This window comes from Carassius auratus, chromosome 20 (genome assembly GCF_003368295.1).
Source record: "Carassius auratus strain Wakin chromosome 20, ASM336829v1, whole genome shotgun sequence".
Classification (NCBI taxonomy): domain Eukaryota; kingdom Metazoa; phylum Chordata; class Actinopteri; order Cypriniformes; family Cyprinidae; genus Carassius; species Carassius auratus.
In genome coordinates, this window is record NC_039262.1 from 17,596,312 (window position 1) to 17,622,439 (window position 26,128).

The following is a 26,128-nucleotide window of genomic DNA, read 5'->3' on the forward strand; positions in this document are numbered from 1 at the left end:
ATGTTTCGTGCTCCGAGTGCCATGACCAAGACAACAGCAGGTGTCGTATCCTCAGGTGCTGCTTTGTTTTGTCACCTGTGGCTTGAGTCGAAAAGAAACACTGCCAAGCAAAACAATAAACACATCAGTGCCCCCAACACTTTGCCAGTCTGTCTCCTCCACAACTTTATACGTATCTGACTTAACGTCACTGTCAGTTTAGGAGCTCTTTGAAAGCTTGAAACACCATTAGGGATTGATTATACCGTCTAACCATTCAAATGCGTGCACGGCTCTCGAGCACTAACCTGACACTTCACAAACTCCTGCACTTGTTGCTGACATCAGGACAGACATTGGAAACTCGCGAGCATGAAAGAGACATCTGCTTGCTGTCACATCATTAAAAAAAGGATCAGCTAACACCTGATCGCATCAAAAAACAGATTGGCCCAGTCAGATTGAATCTGCGTGAACATCACTTCTGATCTTTGCTAACAGAAGAGATAGGAATATGAAATAGGAAAACCTAAATGAACACAAGAAGATGTGTGTTCTCTAGATTTCCACACTTAAGACTAAATGTATATAAATAGCATACATTGAAGCAATAAATTATGGATAAGAAGGTATAGGGTAAAAAAAAAAAAAAAAAAAAAAATATATATATATATATATATATATATATATATATATATATAATAATAATAATCTCTATCCAACCTCATAAAACAACACAATACAGCATATTTTAGCTAGATAAGTTCCTTAACCAAAGCTAACAGTATGCAGCCAACGTAACCTTGACCTCCAGCGGGTCCCTTGGATCCCGAGTGGTTTTGGCTCTAGCAAAGTTTGCATAGCATGACTGAGGGATTGATGCTGAGTGTAGGGAGCTTTCCAAGGTCTGCATAGAGAAAGTATGCTGCTCTGAAAGGAAGCAGCAGGTCTCTTCTCTGCCCTTTCTCCAAATGAAAGAGTGAGAATGATTAATCATCGCTGTCACTGTGTGATCTTTGAATAAAAGAAATGGAAAGATCACTTCAAGTGTACGATCAAATAAAAACACAGCGGCAATCAGTCTCTCAGCAAGAAGGAAATTAAGAACAAAGGCAAATTAGAGAAAGAGAAGACATGGAAATAACAGAGAATGAAAGGATCTGCATCTTTACTAACTGTGTATTGTGAAGATGAAGATTATGGTACCAGGTTATATAAATTGAAAAATCATAAAATAAAATAAAATAAAATATAGTTTTTTTTTTACTATCTAAAGTATTTAAAAACTCAAACTCTATTATTCTGCATATTCCATGTCATTATTGCAGTAATTAAAATGCAACATATCGAACATAGACATTGACTCATTTTGCTCCCCAGGAAGCATGCATTCTGCATTGACCTTGTTAAATCTCCTGCTGAAATCTGAACTATTGGTAACTTGTCATGTTAACTATGCATTTGGCTGGGCTCCCTGTCCACACCAGGTCCCTACCAGCCAACAAAAGGAGGGAGTTTATGACGTCCCAAAGCGACATCCAGTGAGTGGACCTGTGTGTGTTTGTTTATGTGACTCTCCTGTGCCTCTGTCTGGCAAACCTTTCAATACCGCACGCATTAAGCATGTCCCTCTCCCTGTCTCGAGTCTTGTGAGGAGTTCAGCAGCACTCATACCCCAGCTTACAGTAAATCACATAGACTGTGCACTCTTAATTTTCTTCTGGTGTTTGTGTGTTTTTGGCTGGTTGTGTATATGTTTGTTTGATTCTTTATGGCTGATCGTTTTCTTTGTGAATGTAGTTTGGGTGGTGGACATTACGTGATTGGTCGGTTTTGCATGATGTACGCTTCTCTTCACCCCATGATAAGGACAACTGGTGCATTCATGAGGGGATAGGGATAGTTCACCTAAACTGAAAACTCATACTTACCTTTATATTATTCTAGATCTGTATAATGGTATTTCTTCCATGAAATACTGAGAATTTAAAGAATGTACTCACTCTTTTTCATGCAATAGCAATGACTGTCAATGAGTCTGATGCTTTCAAGCATTGAAAACAACATAAAAGCACCCTGAAATGGTTCATACTCAATATCACATGATAGTTTTATGTGGCAAACAGGCAATAATGTAAGTCATTATTTACTAAAAGCCCTGGATATTGAACACAAGGCAAACAGTGAAACAAAAAAAATAGTACAGAATCAATTTTCCCTCAGAAATTGCTTGTAAACAAGAATTAAAAAGAAACTGCAAATAGAAGTATTTTGAAGTAGAAAAACTAGAATAGTATTTTCTTGCAATATGTACTTCAATAAGATATTTATATTGAAAAGAGCAACTAGAACATAGAATGTATGTATATTGTCCCATTGAAGAATTAAAGTCATAAAAGTTTGAAAAAACAGGACAGAACTTTAGAACTTTTTTGGTGAACTTTTCCTTCAATGCCATACCATGAATGCATATAAATCATGCATGATCTACAATATGTTTTTTAAGTCTGAGTAGTTTAAATGGGTTGACTGATAAAGTCATTTAAATGAAGAGATGGCAAAAAAAAATTATTCTGAATCTCATGCATGGAATTTTGCTCTCTCTCTTTAAATGGTGGATGATTCTTTGTCCGGCATCTAGGGCTCAGCATTACACTCTGATATGTAATAATGGCTGATCTTTTCATGTTCTGGCCAGTGTCTCTGCTGTCTGTACCTCTCTTGTGTTATAGCTGCTCTGTTCATTCAGTCTTAGCTAAATGCCCAAACCCCCCCCACAGCCACCATCACAACACATACAACCCTGGTAAAGTCCCTGAAGTTGGTTGAGTCTGTCCACAGTATTCAGTTGTTTAGGTCTCTCCAGACCTGGAAAACAATGTTTCAGTTGAATTTTCCTCATCTCAGCCGTCATATCACCTTGTGCCATTGTCTGGCATCTCTTCCTCTGGCCTCTTCCATCATGTTTTCAAACACCTACTCAGTCTTTTCTCTCTTCCTCGCTCACATGTTCAGCCGCCTTCCTCTCTCCTATTTCAATCGAAGTCGTCTGGCCTTTTGATCCTGCCTTTCCTAGCTTTTTCATTCCTGTCTTAAGCAAAATCTACACAGCTTCAACTCATAAAATAACTCCCTCAGCTCTACAGAATTGGCTTTTGAACCGTTAGGCTGTAAATCTGTTAGGCTGTTTTGTATTGTGCATCTGCACATACATTTGAATAAATTTTCTGCATATGTTTTGCATATCATTTTTTGTTTGTTTTAATTATGTGGTTTTTTTTTTGTGTGTGTTTTTTTTTTGTTACTCTGTTTTGTCTTGTTTTGTGTTGTTGCTGTTTTTGTTTGTTTGTTTTGTTTTGTTTTATTTTATTCTGCTTGATTTCTTTGTATTGTCTTGTTTTTTCTTTTGTTTTGTTCTGTTTGGTTTGGTTTCTGTTGCGTTTTTCTGTTGTTTTATGATTTATTTTGTCTTATTCTGTTTTTTTTTTTTTTTTTTTGTCTTGCATTTTTTTTTTTTTTTTCAGTTTTTATACTGTTTGGTTTTGTCTTGTTTGGTGTTGTGTTTTTATGTTTAGTTTTTTTTATTATTCTGTTTTATCTGTTTGATATCTTTTGTTGTCTGGTTTTCTTTTCTTTTGTTTTGCATCCTTCACAACAGAAATTTGCAAAACTATCATGCAGACTACATTAAGAATACATTTTGGCCATGTTTGCTTATTAATTTGTATATTTCCTTTGCACTGAAACAAAGCATGTGCAAATAAACAACATTATCAGTGGAAGCAATTTATTCTTATTGAATTCCCCAATTTCTGGATACTTAAGATGTGATTTGTTGATGATATTTATGCTGAACCATTGCTTTAAATAACTCATTAGTGCTGTTCCCTTTTCTTCTACCTCTCCATGTATTATTTAATTTCATAGCTGTGCTTCCCAGTTGGTCTCATGCCTGTGGCTATATGATCAGTCAGAGCGCAAGACATTAACACTCTGTCCATAATGAAATGGGCAGCACTAAAAGTGCACAGGACACTGCGAAGATAATTATTATCTCTGAGGGGACGGTTAATTGATAGTCGTTTGAAGTGATAACGATGATAGAAAAGTACGCTGATGGATTGTGGCAAAATCAGCGAGATACTCATACGGTTGCATAAAATGCTAATGTTTACCCTCAGCACTGTTCTAAATGTTACCATGGAGACAGTTTAATGTAAATACTGTAATTTCAGTTATGGAATTGCAATGCATCATGTGAGTCACACTTCCACAGGAGAGGCAGCTTGTTATAATAACAGATACGAAGGTGGTTATCCGCACTCATGATATCCATCAGTAATAAGGTGTCAGCAGCATGCAGGGCGCTTTGACTGACACAGTTCATCACTGTCATCTTTCCCATTATCCTCAATGGTGTTCCCCAAGGGTGTGTAAAGAGATTGATTTCATGGCATCACTTGGGCCGGTAATATTACAGCCGTTTAATTCAGCTACTGGCCGCAGAATACTTAGGACGGCTGTTCCAGCTCAATAACCTTCAAAATCAAACAAAGTGAGACAAACACCATCCCCCTGAAAATATGATGGCTATGTTCCCTTTATTCATGAAACACAAGCAGAACGAATTTGAGCCCAAATTGTTTGTAAACGTAGATAGTTGCGTAATTCTGAACACTGAAATTTGTTCTGCTCATGTTTTAAAGCTGCAGGAGGTAACTTTTGTAAAACTATATTTTTTACATATTTGTTAAACCTGTCATTATGTCCTGACAGTAGAATATGAGACAGATAATCTGTGAAAAAATCAAGCTCCTCTGGCTCCTCCCAGTGGTCCTATTGCCATTTGCAGAAATCCATCGCTCCCGTTAAGAAACAACCAATCAGAGCTGCGGTCAGTAACTTTGTTTTTGTTCAAAATGTAGAAAAATTTATATAATAAGCGAGTACACCATGAATCCATTTTCCTAACCGTGTTTTTAGCTTGTCCTGAATCACTAGGGTGCACCTATAATAAGTGTTTATATTCTGACTATTTTAGATTGCTTCGGGGATACCGCGGCGGAGTAACCCAGTACCTTTGTGATTCTTCATAGACATAAACAGAAATAAGTAGTTCCGGCTATGATGTTCTTCCGCAAGACGCAAGCAGTTCTGTTTATTAACCGCTAGAGCGTCAAAAGTTACCTACCGCAGCTTTAAGCATGAGGTATTTAATAGTTTTTCAGCTGAACTGATCATCATGGTCTTTAAGTGAAGAACGCTACACAATCCAAAACTGGTCTCTCTCTCTTTTACATCACATCTGCTGTCCTTAATGTTTGTCCATTCAGTCATTCCCACAACATAAGCAGATATAACTTGTCACTAGCAGTGGATTATTTCTGCTTAACTTTCTCCGATGACTCCTGTTTCATCCTTTCATTCTTAAAGCTAAGTGCTAACACAGAACAGCATGCGCTAACTCAGAGAGGCTTTCAGACTTAACCATCTCAGGTGTAACCTGCTTCTGCAACCAAATCCACTGACCTGGAGTCAACTTTTGCTTGATTGCATTGCATGTTTTTCATGTATGTGTTTGTTTTTCTGTTAGTCTAGTTATTGTATGTGTATATCTGGTTGTCAGTGTTCATTCTGGTATAATTGGTTAGCCGGATAACTTTTGCATAACATAAGAAGCCTGAGTGATATCTTTTCTGCAGATCATGCACTTTAAACTGAAAATGCTTTTTTTATTAGAGTTGTAATATTTCTTACAGTACTTAGTATTTACTATACTGTTATTATATTTAATTGGGATTTTAAAATGCGCCCCCATTTTAATGACATTTATATTGTATAATGTTTTGCACCTTAAAAAAGAACACAAGATCCCATTAGTTAATGTTAGTTAATGCATTATATATTATGTTCATTGTGATTGACCAATAAACAATACAAATTTATAAGAAGTATAAAGTCGGAAGTATAATTGTCGAAATGGATGAAACCACTTTATCCGGTTAACCAAGTAAATCAGGTTCGAAGAAAGGGGTCTTGGTTTTCTTTTCAATTTCATGGTCTACCCATCCTCTCCTTTCATATAAGATCCTATCCTCGCCTGTGTTGCATTTTCGGGAACAGCACAGAATAAGACAAGAGCAGCTGTTGTTCATGGTCTTTTGCTCTTCCCATGTTATCTCAAGAGACGCCCATTTGAGCACATTATTTTCCCATTAAAGCCTGCTGGCAGCTGGTTAAAAATATTTTTTTAGTTTCATTCCGCCTTACACCAATTACAGTTTGGGACTATGGGGTGGGATGCGAGTTGGCAAAGATAAATACAGTTAGTTCTTGCATTGCGTTTGGCTCAAACCTGTCGCACGCTTGAAAGATAATTTGGTCAATTGCAAAAAACCATGAATTAATAGTGAGGTATAACCTCACCTGCACAGGTAAAGTACCATCCATCCCATCTACTCACATTCACCGTCCCAAAACAGACCTCATTTCAACGTATTTTCTGTGTCCCATCTCATCTTTCATCTAACACCATGTTATCATTGCAGAACAAACATAAAGAACAAGTCGATCTCTTGGATTTAGACACTGACCTGTTGCTGGTCACCCAGGTAAGGTGGACAATGATTGGCTGAAGTTTCTCCACTCCCGCCCTCGATGTCCTAGAAAACTCCTCTAGCTGTAATCTAGCTATAAGTAATAAGTAATGCACTGTGGCCCATTCTAGACTCCAGTAGAGTCCCAGTACAGGAAAGTAAATGTCATACTACCCGCTAAGAACAGTTTATAGCCCCGCTAAATCCCTCATCTCATGCTTTGTACCTAGTCTCCTGGAAGTAGTCTACTTACTCATACCTGACCTTTCTTTTTCATAGTCAAATGACAGAGCTCTTATAAGATGACCCCAGTCTGACCCTGTTGAATAGGTCGGGTATTGTGTTCTCATGGTAACCGTGTGGTTCATAAATAAACCGGAAAAACGTCCTCTTGCCCTTCTCCCCGTGTGACCATGTGCGCACGACTTTACAGTGCTTTGAAAGGTCACGCACATAGTCGTGTTCTTGCGTGTGCTGTTTTTTTAATTTTTTAGATCATTAGAGACAGACGAGCTGAGACTGTAAATGCCAGCATAACGTCAAAGAAGAAAGCGCAATTATTCTTTCATAAAGAATGTGCTTTACCCCTTTTTTAGATGTGGGTGTGAAAAAAAGAGAGCTGCATTTTCGGAAAGATCCCTGTGGTCTGGCCTCAAGCGAATGGATGTACGAGATGCTTTTTAGAAGCAGTGTAGAAAAGCTTTTCTGTCATGCGCCAGTCACTTTAAACGGCTCAGAAAATGCTCAGCTGCTCCCCGCTAGCAGCAAAATATCTTTTCTGTTTTCTGATAAGCACACTCAACAAGTACACAGTAACCGAAAAAAAGATCAGAAACAGATTTATTGGCCATTGTATTTTATTATTTATTTTTAAGTCAAAACTTGAATGACATTTGTAATCATTTCAATTTACATTAAATAATGATCTGTTTTTTTTTTTTTTTTTTTTTATAATGATGCATAATAAGAAATAAATGATAATATATTAACATGCATATTATCTCATGTTTCTAGCTAGCTAGTTTGTTAATGATTTATTAATTAAAGTTATTGTAAAGTGTTACTGGAACAACAGGAACAAACTACAAACTGACTTTGTTTTGGCCTGATTTTGTTTGAAAGGACATCGCCTTTAAGAACAAGAAGAATCCTCCGCCCATTGGTTACATCAGTATATATCATGATTAGTTCAGTTTTTGCTGCAAAATACTGTAAATAATGTGCAAATATTACCACAATCTTTGCGGGTGCAGCAAATTCTGACATTTTGGGCCACACAAATCTGAAAATGTCCTGTGAAATCCTGGCGGGATTGATATGCCCCTGTTCAGAAATAACCCTGAATACAGAATATATCCCAAGGAAATTAATTCATTAGCTTCCTAGAAATAAGCTCATCATGTGATTTTATGCAAATCCATGGTCTTGAATGGAAAGGCATGAAATTTCATTTAATTTCTTTATTTAACCAGGTAAAAAAAAAAAAAAACTCATTGAGATTAAAATATCTTTTACAAGAGTGTCCTGGCCAAGAAAGCAGCAACAACTACCATAAAATATAGAATGATTATGATTGTACTTGAATAAAATCACCTGAAATGGTTTGTGGTAGGTACAGGAATCATCATTATCATCCTTTGTGTTTTTGCGTCATTTTATGGCAACCCACTATCATTTATGTAACTGCTGTCAGTTATTTCATAACTCACTATGATTTATTATTCAAGTCACCTGTCTGTTCAAACCAATGTTTGCCCAAGGTAGGTTCACTATTCTGTGGCGAAGGTTAGACTGATATGGCAATGAGTGCTGAGGGGAAGCACGTCTCATTTTAAGCTGTTAAATGTTCCTCTTTTTCATCTGCAGAATATCAACCAGTTAGAGCTTTTTGGAGACATGTCCACCCCTCCTGATATCACGTCTCCCTCGGTGAGTGACTCTAGATGCTAAAATATTATAAGAAACATAACTTTTGTCATCATTCCAAGCCTGTATGGACTTTATTCTGCCGAGCACAAAAGAAGATATTTTGAAGACTGTGTGTTACCAAACAGTTGATGGTCCCCATTTACTTTGATAGTATTTATTTCTTCCATACTGTGGGCACCATAAACTGCTTGGTTACCCATATTATTCAAAATATCTTCTTTTGTGTTCAACAGAAGAAAGAAACTCATACAGGTTTGGAACTGCTTGAGGTGGAGTAAATGATGACAGAATTTTAAGCCCTTTCAAACATACTCTGACTTTACAGTTAAGCAAGTTATTGAGAAAATGTAGTTTCTTTTAAAGCTTTCTCTTTAGACTGCTATGGTTTTCCTCTTCTACAGACCCCAGCGTCTCCGGCTAATACTCTGGACCCCACGCTGGCCCACCAGACTCCATCCGAACTGTTCACCCCCTTCAACCCCACCTCTGTACCCTCAGGTAGGACAGATTTCTCTTTCAGACAATGGGTGTGTACAGGAGAAAATAATACCAAGAAAACCGATAAAGGGGACATGGAACGGGGCGAATGCAAATTAAATAATGTGTCTGTCTAGTTCCGGGTAAATAAGGTGTCCTGTCCTCCTGCTGTAGAATATGAATGCTCTCATTACTGGCTGCTGTACTGATCTGCATGATAAATGCCTTGTAGAGGACACAGCATTACCCTACCTGTGTTTGTGTGTGTGGTGTGTGTTTGTAAGTGCATGATGTCTTTTTAACATGCACATCTGTTCTGGGGTCATATCATACATTTTTATTATGCTATTTTTTCCCTTATGTCCACTTAGTCAAGGTTTTTTGCACCACAAATGGACAGAGTTAAGTTTTTCATCACCATTTTCACTTTTAAATTAAATTACATATTAAGTCACCTTTAACTTTATTCTGCTTTGTACAATACAGATTGTGTATTTTACAAACATCAGTGCAGTGTTGGTTCAGTTTGGATAGGGCTACATGATAAAATTAGTATGTATGCTTCTATCAATTTATTAAGCATAACTTTTCATAAATATAATATATATATATATATATATATATATATATATATATATATATATATTAATTCATTTATTTTATTAATTTTTTCATCATGCACACAAATACAAAACACTGTCATGCTAACAACATAAAATGCCAATAAAATCCTTTTCACTTTCAAAAAGTGTACATTTTAAAACATTTTCCTGTAACATTACACTAAATTTGGATTCAGTTCAATCTAAGACATTTCTTTAAATCTTAACAAGTTTTTACCAAAGCATTTTTACAATGATTTACTGGTAAAACTCTGATCTGATCAGGTGCTACCACTTTAAATTCTACAAGAACACTCACGTCACGATATCTGAACCAGTTATTAAAAACAAATAGCCCCTGTGCAGTGATTTTGCTCTCCCTGGGACATCTGTTCCAGCCAGATTGACTTCCTCTGAAACAGTTAACACTACAACATTGATTTGTTTGGAATCAAGTAGTGTATCATCTGTCCCATCTGTCTTCAATTCCTTCCCTCAGTCAAACTCCCCTCTGTGTTGTAAATTCATAAACACCAGGCTTGACTCTACCACACCTGTCCTGATGGGATTCTCACAGTTCAGTTATGATAGCATGAGAATATTCTTCACCCTTGTGAACTCATTCTGGCTTTTTTCATGTGAGAGTTTTCCCCCAGAGTGTTTTAGGAGGTCTGGCCCTGCTGGCAGTATATTGTAAGTCACTTTGGATGAACATGTGTGTTAAATGGCATGTCTAATGGAACATGAATCATCTGAACGAAGGCACACTGCTTAATTATGATATTATTTAAAAATCTACTGTATAAGAACTGTGCTGTATGTGAAAATAATCACTATATAGCAACTATTTCTATTCAATATTTACAATAGGGTATGAATTTAAACCTTTAAAAAAGTTTTTCTTTTATTAGAAATGTATTTATTAAGAAGAATTCATTTAGTGTAGTCCAATCCTCACATATCCACGGGATTCCAGAGATGTGCTCCAGAATTTGCTGTCCATGCATCCTTTTGGCAGTCCATATTTCCATCCTATTTGTAAATGGTGGATCCATAGCTCAAAATGACAGCCCATCACGGGGATGTGCTGCTATGATGAGACGGCCCATTGCTACCTGAGTGAATGATGGCATTTCTTAAATTCACATATAGTACTTCTCCAGGCATCCCACACTCTGGTCCTTGAGAAACCCAAAAACCGTTACTGCAATTCCATGGGAACACTTCACAGTTGACAGGGTGGATCCAGTGCTGTGCTGTCTCTTCCATCAGATCCATCATGTTACCTTGTGTCAACTGTTCCCATCCCTACATGAGGTGCACAGCTCAGTGACATGGTGTTAGCATCATCAACTGAAGAGGAAAAAAGTAAAAATGCTGTTAACTTTAGTGACGATAACAAGCTGCACTATTAGTGGAGTAGCAAGAAAATGCTAAATAGCTGTTTCTTGAATGTAATGCATGTGCAGAAATAATCATGCTCAAAATTGTATTATTGTAACAAGGAGATCCAGACAAGCAAGAGGAAACATGGATCTAAATATAGCAGGTTCAATGAAACCAAACCAGGAACGAAATCCAGGAGAACAAAAAACACATATACTTCGGAAACATACATAGGGCTGTATATAGCCAACAGACAGGGGCTAATGAGGAAATAAAACCCACCTGGGGAAACAATCAGAGAAACCGATGATCATAGAAACTAAAAAGAGCTACAAACCCACACAGGAGATGGTAAAGTCAGAAGAAAGAACTACAGCATAAATAGTCCAAACATATAATAAAACGTAAGAGTTGCGCTATTTATTATATTTATTTCGAAAATAATGTCATGTTTAGTTCAATATTATTTTTCGAATTAAATGATATTTAGTGTAAATAAACCTGTTTTAAAATGCACATTTACACTCAAATTTTATGTCAAATAAATAAATAACAAATGCGATTTATACTCTTTATATTTTGATATTATGCATAAATAAAAATAGAAAGTAAAAAATACAGCACTTATTAGATATTTACCATATTTCTGTAAATGTATAGATGCGTTGAGAAAACATAGGTTAGTAAAGTATGTCAAATTGTATTATTAACTTCGGAAATTGTTTGAAATACAATACATTTACAAACATCGCACACTATACACATGTATTTTCAACAAACAGAACATGAGAAATATGAATATAAAAGCAACATCAATTATATAAACAACATTTATTATAAACAGCAAGCCTAAATGAATTTATTCAAATAGTCTGGGAAATGTGTCTCGCCCCTTTTTTGCATGTTTGACGTTAATGCATTGTATAATACCCTTTAGAATATAAGTAACGGCACGTTTCAGATGCTAAAAATTGTGATTTGCATTGTATTCTTCTCTTAACTTGCTAATGGCAACACCTACAGTACAGAGAGAATCTGTGACCATTTCCAGATCATTTACAATAAAAGAACATCACAATGTCCCATTGTGTGAAAAGCCCAGCTGCAGTTGATATTACACCTCTCTGCCACACAGTGGAATATTCCGAACACGCTCCCGCAGTACGTGTGGCATGTCATAGAGATAAGATATGATTTGGGGTTTTATTATTTGAATCAGCGTTACTCATTGCAAAGAAAGAGCAAGATGTGTAATGAAATAAGCCTCAATGTGAAATGAGTGAGACTGTCGTAATGGCCTCTTTTAAAGGGCGTTGCTATTCATTAAGCCCGGGCCTATTGTGAGCAGTAATTACAATAGTTCATCTGAGCCATAAAGACCTTTTTCATTATGAAAATCTAGGTCATCTTACCCCAGTCATCGAGAGATCTATGGCGGCAGCCTGAAAGTCATTTAGTGAATGCTAAAGGTTATAGCACAACTTTTAATGGGGTGTACATCATTTCCAGAGCATTTTGGTGGAAAAATCTCATTTGATGGAGCTTTGTGAACTAAGGGGGTGTTTACGTAATGCCATTTTCAACTAAAAACGAAAAACTTTTTATGGCTGTTCATTTTCACATCAATGGCGTTTTGAGAACCTGAAAATGCTAACTTTTGAAAACGGGTTTCAAAGTGGGTGTTTATGAACGGGTTTCAAAAACAATACCATTATCGTCTCTGCGTAAACTACGAAAATGCAAAAAAACTGTTAAGTCGTGTGCATGTGCATAATGCATTCAGACTATAGGAGAAGCATATGTGCCTAGATGTAGTGCTTCTTTACAAAGAGACATAGCCAACTACTGGTCTGGCATGCATAATACAGCCTTTAAGTCATTTTTGTGGATCCATGTGAATAAAAGCAAATGCTTTCCTGTTTTCAAAATTGCTTTTAATTGGTTTAATCATCAAAAAAATCTTGTATACACATAAGTGAACATATCAGCAGGATCATTATTTTCAATCGATCAATAAATAAATTAGGGTGGACATATGTGCCGTTCATACGGGACATGTCCTGGCAATGATTTTTATATTGCCTTAAATTTCCAAAGTAGTTTGATCAATAACATGCAGATGTTGTACATAATCTACCAATTGTTGCGCATGAGAAGGTGAAAGCGATCAAAGTGATGCAAATACACACACGTTTGTTTGTTTTTTCTTCATTCGTTCTACTTGAAGCTGCTCACTCATCATTGTATGACAACCAAAGTATTGCAAGAGCTTTTTGAAAGCATAAGAAGCCGTCTGCTCTAATAGCTCTCATGAAATAATGTCATAAAGTGCAAATAGCCAAAACCTAGATATTTAAGGCAATACTGAAATCCTGGCAAGGGTGCGTCCTGTAAAAATGACCCGTATGGTCATCCTTATAAATATTATGTTTTTGAAGAGTCGCACCAAATGACATTTTAAAACTTCCTTGCCTTGTCGAAAAAGGGTCATAAAAAGACATTGACACATAATCGTGAAAACACAAATATTTTTTAAATGGCTTTCAAAGTCAGTGTCAATGCGTATGTGCTCAGACGTAGTGCTTCTTTTCAAAGTAACATCGCCCACTACTGGCCTGGCATGCATAATGCATTTTAGTGGATCCTTGTTAATGAAAGAAAAACTTTTTCAGTTTTAGTACAATTGTTGTTGTGTTAACACAACCTAAAAGTTTCCCTGTCTCTGTCCTTTAGGTTACGTGACGATGGGAGCCGTGCCGCCTGCTTGGGCGCAGCAACAGTTCGCCGCTCAGGCTCCATTAGCATTTGGCGTCCAATCCCCAGTCCCCGTCGCTCAGGTCTTACCGGGCGCTCAGCCTCTGATCTGGGGTCAAGCCAACCTTTTCCCTGCCACCCAGCAACAGTGGGCTGCTATGGCAGGAGCTCACTTTTCGCCTGCCGCTTTCATGCCTGCCCAGACAGTAGGGCCGCTTCCTGCTGCCATGTTTCAGACACTGGCTCCCATGGCAATGCCCGCGTCCTGTGAGACAGCAGTGGCGGCCATGGGTGGAGCCATGGCGGGAACCTCAGCCTCCACAGCCTCCAGTCCACAGCACGGAGAACGCACGCTGCAGAGACAGGCAAAGATGAGCAAGGAGATGTTTAAGGACTTCCAGATGGCAAAGCCGCCCAGCATGCCTGCCAGGAAGAGTGAGCAGCCTAGCCTGTCCTGCACCACAGACGCTTTCACCAGCTACTTCAGCAGAGTGGGAATGGCCCAGGACACGGATGACTGCGACGACTTCGACATCTCGCAGATGAACCTCACGCCCGTCACTTCCACCACGCCCTCCACCAACTCACGTGAGTAGGATGTTTCAGACATATGGAATGCATTCTATGATTTTGACCCAGAAGTTGTGGCTGTTTATGTAGAAATGGGGGTTTGGAGTTTAAATAACCTGATTTTAAAACAAATTCTTAAGAAATAAAATTCTCATATTTATGTTGGTTTCATATGGTTTTGTGAAACTTTTAAACCATTTTCAGGAAAAGTTTCCGGTCAGTTCTGGTCAGTTCAAAATTGCATGTGGTTTAACCGTCAACTACAAAGTCATTTTTCCTCACACCTTGAATACACATGAGTGAACATATCAGCATGATAATTTTTCAATCAATCAATCAATAAATTAATATTATATTTTTGAAGAGCTGCACCACATGACATTTTACAACCTGGACTTCTTTGCCTTGTCATAAAAGGGTCATAAAAGTATCTTGACACATAATTATGAGGGCTGTATAATAACAATGTTTTTTCCACTGCATATTTATGGTGGTCTGTGGGTGTACTTCTTCTAATGATATGTTTTGTTTTCAATACCATATTGATTACATAAAATGAAAAATATATATATATCACCTATATGCATACAGTATACACACACACACGCAAACACACACACTTATATAACCTTATATATATATACTTTATGTGTGCAATAACTATATTTTACATTTTTATATTTCATATGCATTTGGTAGTTTATCAAAAATGTGTTTCACTGCATTCAGTTACATTTTGTTAGTTCATCCATGCCTTAAACATATGACGTTTAGCATTGTTAGCTACAGGAATGCCTCCGCGACCACGGGAACCTCTATTTGGTTGTTAAGTGATGACGTAAGAAGCGCTGTTTCTGGGTCCAAGCCTCAACTCACTTCACTTGAGAATACGACCTCAGCAGCCGTTTATGAGCACTGTTTATTCATATTAATCATTTAAGCTAAACACTTTCAAACTTACGGTTTACACTACTCACAGCGCCCCGTTTTTTTTTATATTTATATTTTCATTGTCTGGCTATCTGGGACTTGGGTATGGAGTTAAAGGTTAAGATTATAACTTTTTCGCTAGTATTATATCACATTGTGAGTTTATATTAGCACCTTTTGTTGTTTTCTCACGGTAACTGATAGAGCGTTTGGACACGGAAGCGCTGCTACGTGACGTCAGACTTAACAAGCGAATTAACCTTTCACTGACGTCTTAATTATTTAATACATGTTTGACTAAATCTATCAGATAATGTCTGAAATGGTTGGCGACTTCCATTTATTTCTTTCATCAGCTAGAGTTTATAACAGCCAACATTTAAATGATTATATCTAGGTTTGGAAACATAATTATCTTTAGAAAGCTGCAATTTTCCGTGTTAATTCACTGCATTTTCTGGGTCAAGTGATGCAAAATGAGCGGGTCAGAGATACACACGTTAGGTTTTGCAAGATGGCCAGAATATATGTTTATAAAATGATTTTAGAGGTTGGTAATGGTCAAGTTAGGCTCGGGGATCGGTTAATGAGTGTAGTTTTATATCAGAAATGTTGTTCAGGACTAACAGAATCACATTACCCTAAAGCTCCATAGACCTTAAATACAGTACAGCAACAAAGAAAACAAATCCCACATAGAAGAACTTAATATCTCACCGCATGCCTTTCTTTCTTTCGCCTCTGGCATCGCAAGCCTTTAAGAGTGCTGACACAGCTAGCCAGGCTTTATCCGTTTCCCACTACAGAACTTCAAACTCGCACCTCATCCCGTCTTTCATCAACACATCCGTTTTCACTCAGAGGTTGAAAGGTGGGCTTTGATGCTGTTGCCCAGAAGGCATTGTCTTTAGTCAGCGTGAAAATGACAATTAGTACTGCGGTGGGGAACGTTGGCGGGGGGAAAGAGCGAGTCAGTCGCAGGCCCAGCTGAGCTTCTGGCGGGCGGTGTAATTATCACTTATCTCTAGGGAGTCCTGTGCTGTGTGTTGGGCCTGTTTGGATCCTCTCGCTCCTGTGGTGCTAATTATCGCTGGCGACGGAACGCCACACGGTCGCACGTTTGCATACAAGCAGTCGCGCGGTGAGAGACATACTCATTTATTAGGTGTCAATAAGGGACTTCGGTCCACGCAGGACACTTTCTAACAGGTTTTGGGCTTAAATGCGTAAGTTTACTTAGACTGATCATGACTAGTGTACACAAAACCCAAAATATATTCCCCTAGGAGTACAGCTCGCTCCAGATTTGTGACAAAATAGCCACTGAATGGTGATTTGTTTTTATTTGAAGAGGTTTAGATTTGGCATAAAACGGAAGTCGCGACAGCCCTCTTTTCCCTATTGTGATGTTTATCTGAGAAAATCTGCTCTTGAATGAGACAAACATGTAGAGCAGGACTCGATTTTGTACACTGGGAAGTGATATATGATTGTTTGATCGTTGCTCACGGATAAATCATTTATATGTAACACTTCAGTATTGCTTTAAAAAATAATAATTGTCTTATTCAAATTTTTATAGTGATTTTAACAAACATAGACCACATCAACGAATCCAAACCAACAGAAAGTAACTTTTGAGACCCAGCAAAAGACCCATTGTAAACCTTACATGAAATTTAACACATTAGATATACAAAGGCTATTTCCTTGACTTAATGCTGTGCTGACAGCAAATGGTTTCCTGAAGCAGTTTAAGGTTGCATGAGCCCAGGAACAAGGAACATTGTTTTCATGCTTAATTGATCAAAAACGAGCCTCGTCTTTAATGTAAGTGTGAAAATATCAGTGCACTTCCTATAAGACAGTAACAGATATTTGGTCATTCTCCCATTTGTTTGTACATTCATAGCATCACCTATAACATAGCAGAAGTCTAAATCAGATACTGCAATAAACAAGTGTAAGACTGATTCTGTTCGGCCCAGTGCTAACCATAATTCTGCTTCTGTACAGCACCCACCCCGGCCCCCCGGCAGAGTTCTCCATCAAAGTCCTCATCCCACGCCAGTGACCCGCCAACCGATGACTCTTTTGGTGAGGCCGAGGGCAGCCCTAGTCGGAGCGGAGAGGAGGATGCTGTAAGTGCCATTGAATGGGATTGTGGGAAATGTAGTTTTAAAGGGTTCAACGTCCATTTTAACTTGAGTACTTGACATAGACTACTGTATGTACATGGATTTTCCAAAAGTTAAAATTAGGATTCATATGCATGTACTGTTTTTGGCAAAATTAATATTTTAGATCACTATTTTTAAAGTATTGTTGTGGGTATCAAAATTCCAGTTTCCAAAATCCCCGATATACACATTTCCGATCCCACATATGTTTATTATTACACACAATACTGTCAGAATAAAAACTTGAGGTTTAAAATTAGTTTCTTTCATTATCACTGACTTTTTTGAGAACACAAAAAATGAACTGATGTATCTGGCTGGATTCTTTTTTGCATCCTCTATCCTGCCTGAGCCACTGTTGGCCCATGAAGGGGTTAAATGAACTTACGTAACTCTCAAGACAATCATTAAGACCTTATTAATCACAGAGATACTTCTCAAAGATCATAGAGATTGCATACTTGATTAATATTGTTCAAATATAAATACATATTACATAACCTGCTGAAAACTGAAGTATTAAAAGTGAACCTGATTCTTACCTAGTGCTTTTAATATTTATATTTCATCATATGAATTATCACACCATAAAGAATGTAGCACTTAAATATATATTATTCACCAGTTTTTAGACGAAATGCATAAGAGAAATAAAAAATCTGACATGATTAAGTCACTCTCATGTTGTTTCAACTTTGAACAACTTACTCTCTTCTATAGAATGGAAAACAGTTCAGTTAATCTTTTCAGTGCAATGAATATGGGCTACAGATTTTAAGGTTCTAAAAGCATTCAAAATCACATAAAAGTGGTTTATATGGTTAGAATTCTGGGTCTTTAAAAACTGTATTTTAGATTCATGTTTTAAACTGATTGTGATGTTCGGTTCATGAACGAATCATTATTTTGAGTCGTCTGATCCAGTTCACAAAATTGTTTTCAATGATTATTCATAGATAAAACTAATTTTGTTCTCAAGTCACTGACTTGGTGATTCAGTTACAGCAGTTTACCTTATAAATAATGTTAAATATTAATATGCTGGTCACTTAAAGGGATAGTCCACCCTAAAATGATAATTGCCACCATTTACTCATGTCATTACAAATGTGTATGACTTTCTCTATTCTGCAGAACACAGAAGAAGATACTTTGAAGATATGTTGATAACAGTTTCAATTCCCACTGAAATTCATCGAAAAAATGCAATGGAAGTCTAAATGTAGTGACAGAATGTTGATACCGACCCGGTTTCTGTTCGCATTGACTTCCATCATATGGTTAAAAACACAGCGGAAGTCAACGGGAACAGAAACTGTTTAGCTATCAGCATTCTTTAAAATACATTTTTTTGTGTGTTCAGCAGACATGACACAATATTCATATTTGGACTGACTATCCGTTTAAAGCTACTACATGGCTTTAGAAGACATACTAAGATAGCGAAAATAAGTCATAAGTCGTAGTTTATGGCATTTATGTGTGTAATGGGATGAGAGTGAGTAAACAATGACAAAAAAATGTCATTTTGGGTGAACTGTCCTTTTTAAAGGTTTTAAAGGATGCTTAAGTCCTCTGTCTTTCAAATACACACTCTCTCTCTCTCTCTCTCTCTCTCTCTCTCTCTCTCTCTCTCTCTCTCTCTCTCTCTCTCTCTCTCTCTCTGCTGATGTCTATCAGATATGACTCGTCAGAAAATGCCATGGAAACCCAACTAGTGCTCTTTCTCCTTTCTTTTATATTTCAGCTGCACAAAAAGTTTAATTAGTCCCTTGTGTGTGTGTGTGTGTGTGTGTGTGTCTCCCCACTTTAATTGTAATGGCATTGGGCTCCACACTCACTCAGTCAGTCACTGCACACCCACACAGACTGTGATGAGGTGTTACGAGTGCAGCTCCAGAGGGAATATTCATAAAAATCCAAAATGCTTTAGTCCAAAGCCTTTCATGCAGGAGCACAATACAGGAGCCTTTCTAACCGAGGGGTTTTTCACAGCTCCGGTAATGACCGTGTGTGTGCGGGAGCTTATGAATACATCAGAGTGTGGGTGGACGAAGGTGGTTTAATAAATGTATGAATGAATAGATGGATGGATGCTTTCTCTTTTTTGTGTATTTACAGCATTGCCTATGCAGTGTGTTCTTACCGTTGCAGGAAAAAGCATGTAAACTATTGGATTTCCTTTTCCTGCTGTTTATTTTCTTGTCCTTTTCTTCTTTTCCTCTCTCTATTTCTTTTTCCTTTGCCGCTCTCTTTCTTTGTCCAGGCTGGGGACTCCCAGCAGTCTCCGGGTGCGAGTGAGCCTCAAGCAGAGCCTGAGAGCTCAGAGACGGACAGTCCTCAGGTCGGTAGCTAAATAGCGGCAGGTCAGGGTAGGTATCTGTCCTCTTTTTTCTTCTCTTCTGCGTGTCGGCCTGCTCCAACACCATGACGTCACGTCAGCACGCCTTCACCCGTCCTCACCACCATTACATAGACCCACACATCGTGGCCGTGTGTCGTGGTGCTCTTTCATTCTTCTTTCTCTCTTTTATCTTATACATCAGTACTTGTTCTGCTCTTTAGGCTGCATTCACACAGTCAGCACACTAACAGATGTGACTCCTGATTTGTCCTGTTAATATAATCATAGATCTGAAATCAATACTCTGAGATCTTATACCTGAGATCTTGATTAATGCGTGTAGTGATACCATATGATAACCATAGTGTAACGAGAGTAAACATTAGGACTTTGTATTGTGTCTTTAGTGCTTTTTAGTTTGTTTATTTTTATTCTAATTTTTTTTTTTTTATGAATTCTACCATTTTATGAGGATTATGATGCATATATAGGGAAGTAACATAAAAGATATTCAAAAATATTTCCAAATAATTAATAACAGTCTTTTATAAAGTCAAATCAAATGATTAAATTAGTATCTAGTTTATTTCATGTGAACAGTAATCACTAATAATCACAAATATTGTTGCAGACAATAGTGCCTTTTTGTAGTGTTTTTTTTTTGTTTTAATTTTTTGTAAACTTTGTTAAACATGAATGCATTAAATGCATTTAAAGAAGACTTTAGCATTGTTACAATCAAGAGAATACGACAACTTAAAAATAATAATAATAATATACCCAAATACTGTATATTAGTATTTTTTTTTTTTTTTTTTTTTTATTCTTAAAATTTGAAAAAATATAACTGCCAGTAGAAAAAAAAACTGATTTGACTAATTATAATTAGTCATAGCCATTATAATGGTGTTAAATTTCAAGACAGCAGTGATGAAATAAAATTTAGAGAATAAATCTGTACATTTAGTTTAAATTTAAAAAAATTTGCGCGTTTTTCTCGAAACAACTTTTATTCATAATTTAATACATTTATCCTTAACATTTTATTTTTTTCATTCTCGAAACTGCTATTTTGTCAAAATGTAATGTTTTATTTATTATTATTATTTTTTTTTTTTTTACATTTTTCTTGTCATTTAAAAAGTTTATTCATGAGAATGTATTATTATAATTTTTTATTGCTTGGACCGAACCCTCTTCTGTACTTTAGAAAGCAGAACAAAATGAAAATTGCCATTAAATTAAAATGGTTACATTGACAGCCCTAAAAATAATCAAATTCTGTCAAATTATCTTATCAGCAAAACTGTATTTAGTACTCCAAACAAGACTGACAACTATATTGTGCTTCTGTGTGAACATGACCTTATTCTCTGCTCTCTCTCTCTCTCTCTCTCTCTCTCTCTCTCTCTCTCTCTCTCTCTCTCCCTCTCCGTATCTCATCTCGCCGTCCCTGCCTGCTGCTGCAATCACTCTTATGCTGGTATGCATCTCATGGGAATATGGTTTATATGCTTTATGGTGTAATTTTGTTTTGTTTATGACTGAATGAGTGAGTGTGTGCGTGTGTCCCTTTAATCCCATAAAGCCTCCTGATGTGTGTGTGTATCAGTGCTTTTGAACTGATGTTTTACACAGGAGTGTAGCATGGCATACCCATGAACAGCATGAATGCTCTTCATCTAAGTATCTGTGGCGTGTCATTTTCTGATATCCAAAATGAGGTCATGAATGTTTTTTATATTGTCAGTCATCACAACAAAGCACAAAGCATAATGAACTGATCTGCAAACTGCTACATATAGGGTCTTTTTTTTTGTATCTCTGATGTCTGTCACTGTGAGTAAAAGAATAAAATAATGCTGGTGCTTTTAACTCTGAGGAACAACTGTAATTATATAACAACCTCTGATCTTTCTTTTAGTGACATTTTTATTAAACAAACAAGCAGCGCTGCAAAAATCACACACCCTTTTCTATTTATGTTCGTCTGTCTACAGGTTATACAAGCCTAAATTACCACCGATGACTTTTGGGAAATGCAACATAATACATTAATTAAATTAAACTGTACAAATGATAGTCCGATGATGATAACATAAGCAACTTGCATTAAAAAAAAAAAAAGATATTCAAATAAAAGACAAGAAATACTAAAATAAAATAAGATGTGTTCTCTTTCAAGTGTATGGAAATGTAAAATAAAAATAATAATAATAATTTAAAAAAGTCTCTTATTTTCACCAAGGCTGAATTTATTTGATAATGATACAAAACAGTAATATTATGAAATATTTTACCTGTTTTATTTTTAAATATATATTTTAAAGTGTCATTTATTCCTTCAGTGTCACATGATCCTTCCGAAATCATTCTAAAATATTGATTTTCTACTCAGGACACATTTATTATTATTATCAATATTAGAAACAGCTGTGCTGCTTAAGAATCAGGATTATTTGATGAATAATAATAAAAAAATAATCATTTGAAGTAGAAATATTTTGTACCATTATATATGTCTTTACTGTCAGTTTTTAGTTATTTATTTATTTATTTTAATTATTGAATGCATTCTTGCTGAATAAAAGTATTAATATTATTTATTAATTAATTACTCTCCCCAAGCTTTTTAAAAAGCAGTGTATTTTTACAGTGCAGTGTCTATGTAGCTTTTAAGGAGACCATAGAATGAAACAAAGTGGCACCATGATTTCTTTTTAGACTTTGGACATCCAAAATCAAAAAGGTCTCTGCGCGGTTGAGGGAAAGAAAGTGATGGCTCTATGGTACCTGTCTGGAGGAGACATGAGCTCATCAGGATAAATCATTAATGAAGGGCTCTGGGAGCCAGAGGCTTGTTTCTCTGACTGATGGAGCAGCCTCATCTGTACCTGCCTAATGATGAATGAAGCTCTGATCCCCACTGAAATATTAACACACCTACATACAGCCCTATACGGCAGATGTGGCTGTCCGTTACTAGAATAAAGAAAAACAGCTTCGTAGATTTGTCAATGGGGTAACATTTGAGCAACTTTTCAATTCGGAGGTGATTTTAAGAGATCTTACAGAAGTTTTCTCAAAGGAACCTGTCGTTGTGACTTTGTGAGTGCACTTTTTTTTATTTTTTTATTTTTTTTACAACCAAAACATGTAGAAAGTAACAGACGTTGCTGATGCTAATCATATTCCGGTTGTGCAAGCGTCAATTAAACTTATTAACCGGATTGTTATAATAAGATAAAGCCAGTATCCAGGTTTAAAGTAATCTGAATAAGATAACTGGCATATTCCTTAATCAGAATTTGTAGGTCATGCAAACACCTTATTCAGAATGTCCACTATAACTAAACATTTACTGTATATTTGAATTTATATGCACAAGAATATTCTCATGTTATTCATAATCCAGTTGTGTCATAAATGCATTAACCTAAGTGCTATAACAACATTAAAGGGTTAGTTCACCCAAAAATTAATCGTCATTAATAACTCCAAACATGTAAGGCCTCCTTTTATCTTCGGAACACAGTTTAAGATATTTTAGATTTAGTCCGAGAGCTCTCAGTCCCTCCATTGAAGCTGTGTGTACGGTCTACTGTCCATGTCCAGAAAGGTAAGAAAAACATCATCAAAGTAGTCCATGTGACATCAGAGGGTCAGTTAGAATTTTTTGAAGCATCGAAAATACATTTTGGTCCAAAAATAGCAAAAACTACGACTTTATTCAGCATTGTCTTCTCTTCCGTGTCTGTTGTGAGAGAGAGTTCAAATCAAAGCAGCCTGGATATCCGGTTCGCGAACGAATCATTCAGTTTACCAAATCGAACTGAATCGTTTTAAACGGTTCGCATCTCTAATACGCATTAATCCACAAATGATTTAAGCTGATAACTTTTTTAATGTGGCTGACACTCCCTCTGAGTTCAAACAAACCAATATCCCGGAGTAATTCATTTACTCAAACAGTACATTGGTGGATTAATGCGTTTAAAATGATTCAGTTAGATTTGGTGAACTGAATGATTCGTTCGCGAACCGGATATCCAGACTGCTTTGATTTGAACTCTCTCTCACAACAGACACGGAAGAGAAGACAATGCTGAATAAAGTCGTCGTTTTTGCTATTTTTGGACCAAAATGTATTTTTGATGCTACAAAAAATTCCAACTGACCCTCTGATGTCACATGGACTACTTTGAGGATGTTTTTCTTACCTTTCTGGACATGGACAGTAGACCGTACACACAGCTTCAATGGAGGGACTGAGAGCTCTCAGACTAAATCTAAAATATCTTAAACTGTGTTCCGAAGATAAAAGGAGGCCTTACATGTTTGGAACAGCATAAGGGTGAGTTATTAATGACATAATTTTCATTTTTGGGCGAACTAACCCTTTAAGCCAATATTCTGGCTTTAATAATCTGAATACAGCAGCTGGCATATTCCTATATAAATTATCATTTAGGTTTAGAATATCCACCTCTGTCTGGCTGCCTGCCTGCCTGTTTTTTGTTTTTGTTTTTTTGACTAACATTTTACAAACGATAAAATAAATATCATGGCTTACATTACAAGAGTCTCATTCCCAACATTTTGCAAATCATTGTGCTATTGAAAAAGACATGAATTAGAACTAATGAGTTGATTTATTATTGTCCAAAAATTCTCAAATCCAGCATAATAATTGGCAAGTGCTTAACTATTATTCCCAGAAAAGAAAAAGAGTTTGGAATACACTAATTACACGTATAGAGGAATATTCCAATAGTTGTAAAAGATATAAACGTCTTTTTCAGAACAGAAATCTATGATGTGCATGCAAACATAGTAGGTATGTTTTCAGACTTCCATATAATAAATAGTTTTGTTTTGTCCTGCGTATGGTCGTGGTTAGATGATGTCCCAGTTGTCCATAAGAACAGTGTGTTTACTGTGCTTGAAGCAGTATGGCTGTATGTATACTGTGCGGTTGGCCGTCATTGCCATTATAGGATTGTAATACAGGTTGACTGAGGATGTTTTTGTCGTGGTCTTTGCTGTCTGTATGCTGGTGTTCAGGATCATATGCATGCTCACTGAAAGTGACCTTCTGTTGGCATATGAGCCAATAGCAATGTTGCCAGATCCTACTAAAACAACAAACAAACTGAAAATAATGGCTTAAAATATACAGTAGACAAGTTGAAATAGCATTTTTCTACAAAGGTAGTGTTTTTAATAATTATACCTTTACAAAAATAAGTAAAATGTCAATGAATAAAAGTCTCACGCACATACATCTATGGGAATTTTTTTAAAAATAATAATTAAAAGTGAACCCTGTTACAGCGATTATTAATGACATTATGTCAGAAAACAAGCGTGCTTTGAACTGTGGAGGTATGTGGAGGGATTTGACAATGCAATTAGTTGTCCATCAAACTTTGTTGTGCTGTAGCTGAAATACACAACTGGAAGTGAATTGAAAAAGTTCAACTTGTGACTTTATGTGAGGGAAATGCAATATGGGAGATGTATATGCTTCCATTTCAAAATTTGGTTTAGATATGTATGTGTTTAGCGATAGCAGGTATGCTGGCATGACTGAAAACAGCATATGCTGGTTAGGTGTGTTTTGAAGCTGGGATGCTGGTTTATGATGGTCCTTTGCTGGTTTATGATGGTCCTTTGCTTGTTTTTGCTGGTCCTTAGCTGATCATGTGCTGGTCTTCAGCTGTTCGCACCAGCATAAACCAGCAAAGGACCATCATAAACCAGCAAAGGACCATCATAAACCAACAAGGGACCAGCTTAAACCAGCTCAGTTGAGCATCCCTGCTTCAAAACACACCTAACCAGCATATGCTGTTTTTTTCAACAGGGTGAGACGTAACCAAAATGGCCGTCGAGTGAGATAACTTACCTTACAGAGGCATTGCTTATAAAAAGTGGACATGGCAATAGCCTCTCTTCAATTTCTTTCATTTCCTCTACCACTGTCACTCAGCAGGGTTGACTAATCTATTTCCCTTTCTCTACCTCTCACCTGCTTAGTCATCCATTTCTTCCTTCCCCTCTTTATACCTCCTCCCACCACTCCTTTTCACTTTCCTCTTTTTTTCCTCCGGTCCATTTATTTTATCCTCTGACTGTTTCTCTCAATCTCATTCCTGCTCTCTAAAACACTTATCCTGTCATCTCTCGCTCCGTGTGTCCGTTTCGAGCGCCCGCGGTGGGCAGAAAGGTCTGTAAGTGAGTGATAATTGCTATTCATTCGGATTCACAGCTTCTGATTTTAGACTGTAGGGTTCTTCAGGCCGCAGGCTGGACACACACTGACCGGCAGCTGTATGGTGCCTTATCTACGACGTCCTTTGCTTCTTGCAGCTCAGATTG

The 26,128-nt window shown here is 36.8% G+C and overlaps 1 protein-coding gene across 5 annotated transcripts in view; it reads left to right on the forward strand.

The window, feature by feature from the left end:
* Nucleotides 1-26,128, forward strand: part of LOC113121072 (disabled homolog 1-like) — a 154,028-nt gene that overhangs the window by 125,035 nt on the left and 2,865 nt on the right. Inside the window, exons 9-15 of one of the 5 annotated variants that reach the window (XM_026291301.1) lie at nt 1,467-1,520; nt 6,528-6,590; nt 8,442-8,504; nt 8,906-9,002; nt 13,703-14,311; nt 17,240-17,364; nt 19,670-19,747. In XM_026291301.1, coding sequence (XP_026147086.1) covers nt 1,467-1,520; nt 6,528-6,590; nt 8,442-8,504; nt 8,906-9,002; nt 13,703-14,311; nt 17,240-17,364; nt 19,670-19,747 — 1,089 coding nt within the window. Of the gene's footprint in view, nt 1-1,466; nt 1,521-6,527; nt 6,591-8,441; nt 8,505-8,905; nt 9,003-13,702; nt 14,312-17,239; nt 17,365-19,669; nt 19,776-26,128 lie in introns of all 5 variants that reach the window. The other 4 variants (XM_026291302.1, XM_026291303.1, XM_026291304.1 and 1 more) reach the window with 4 other exon arrangements.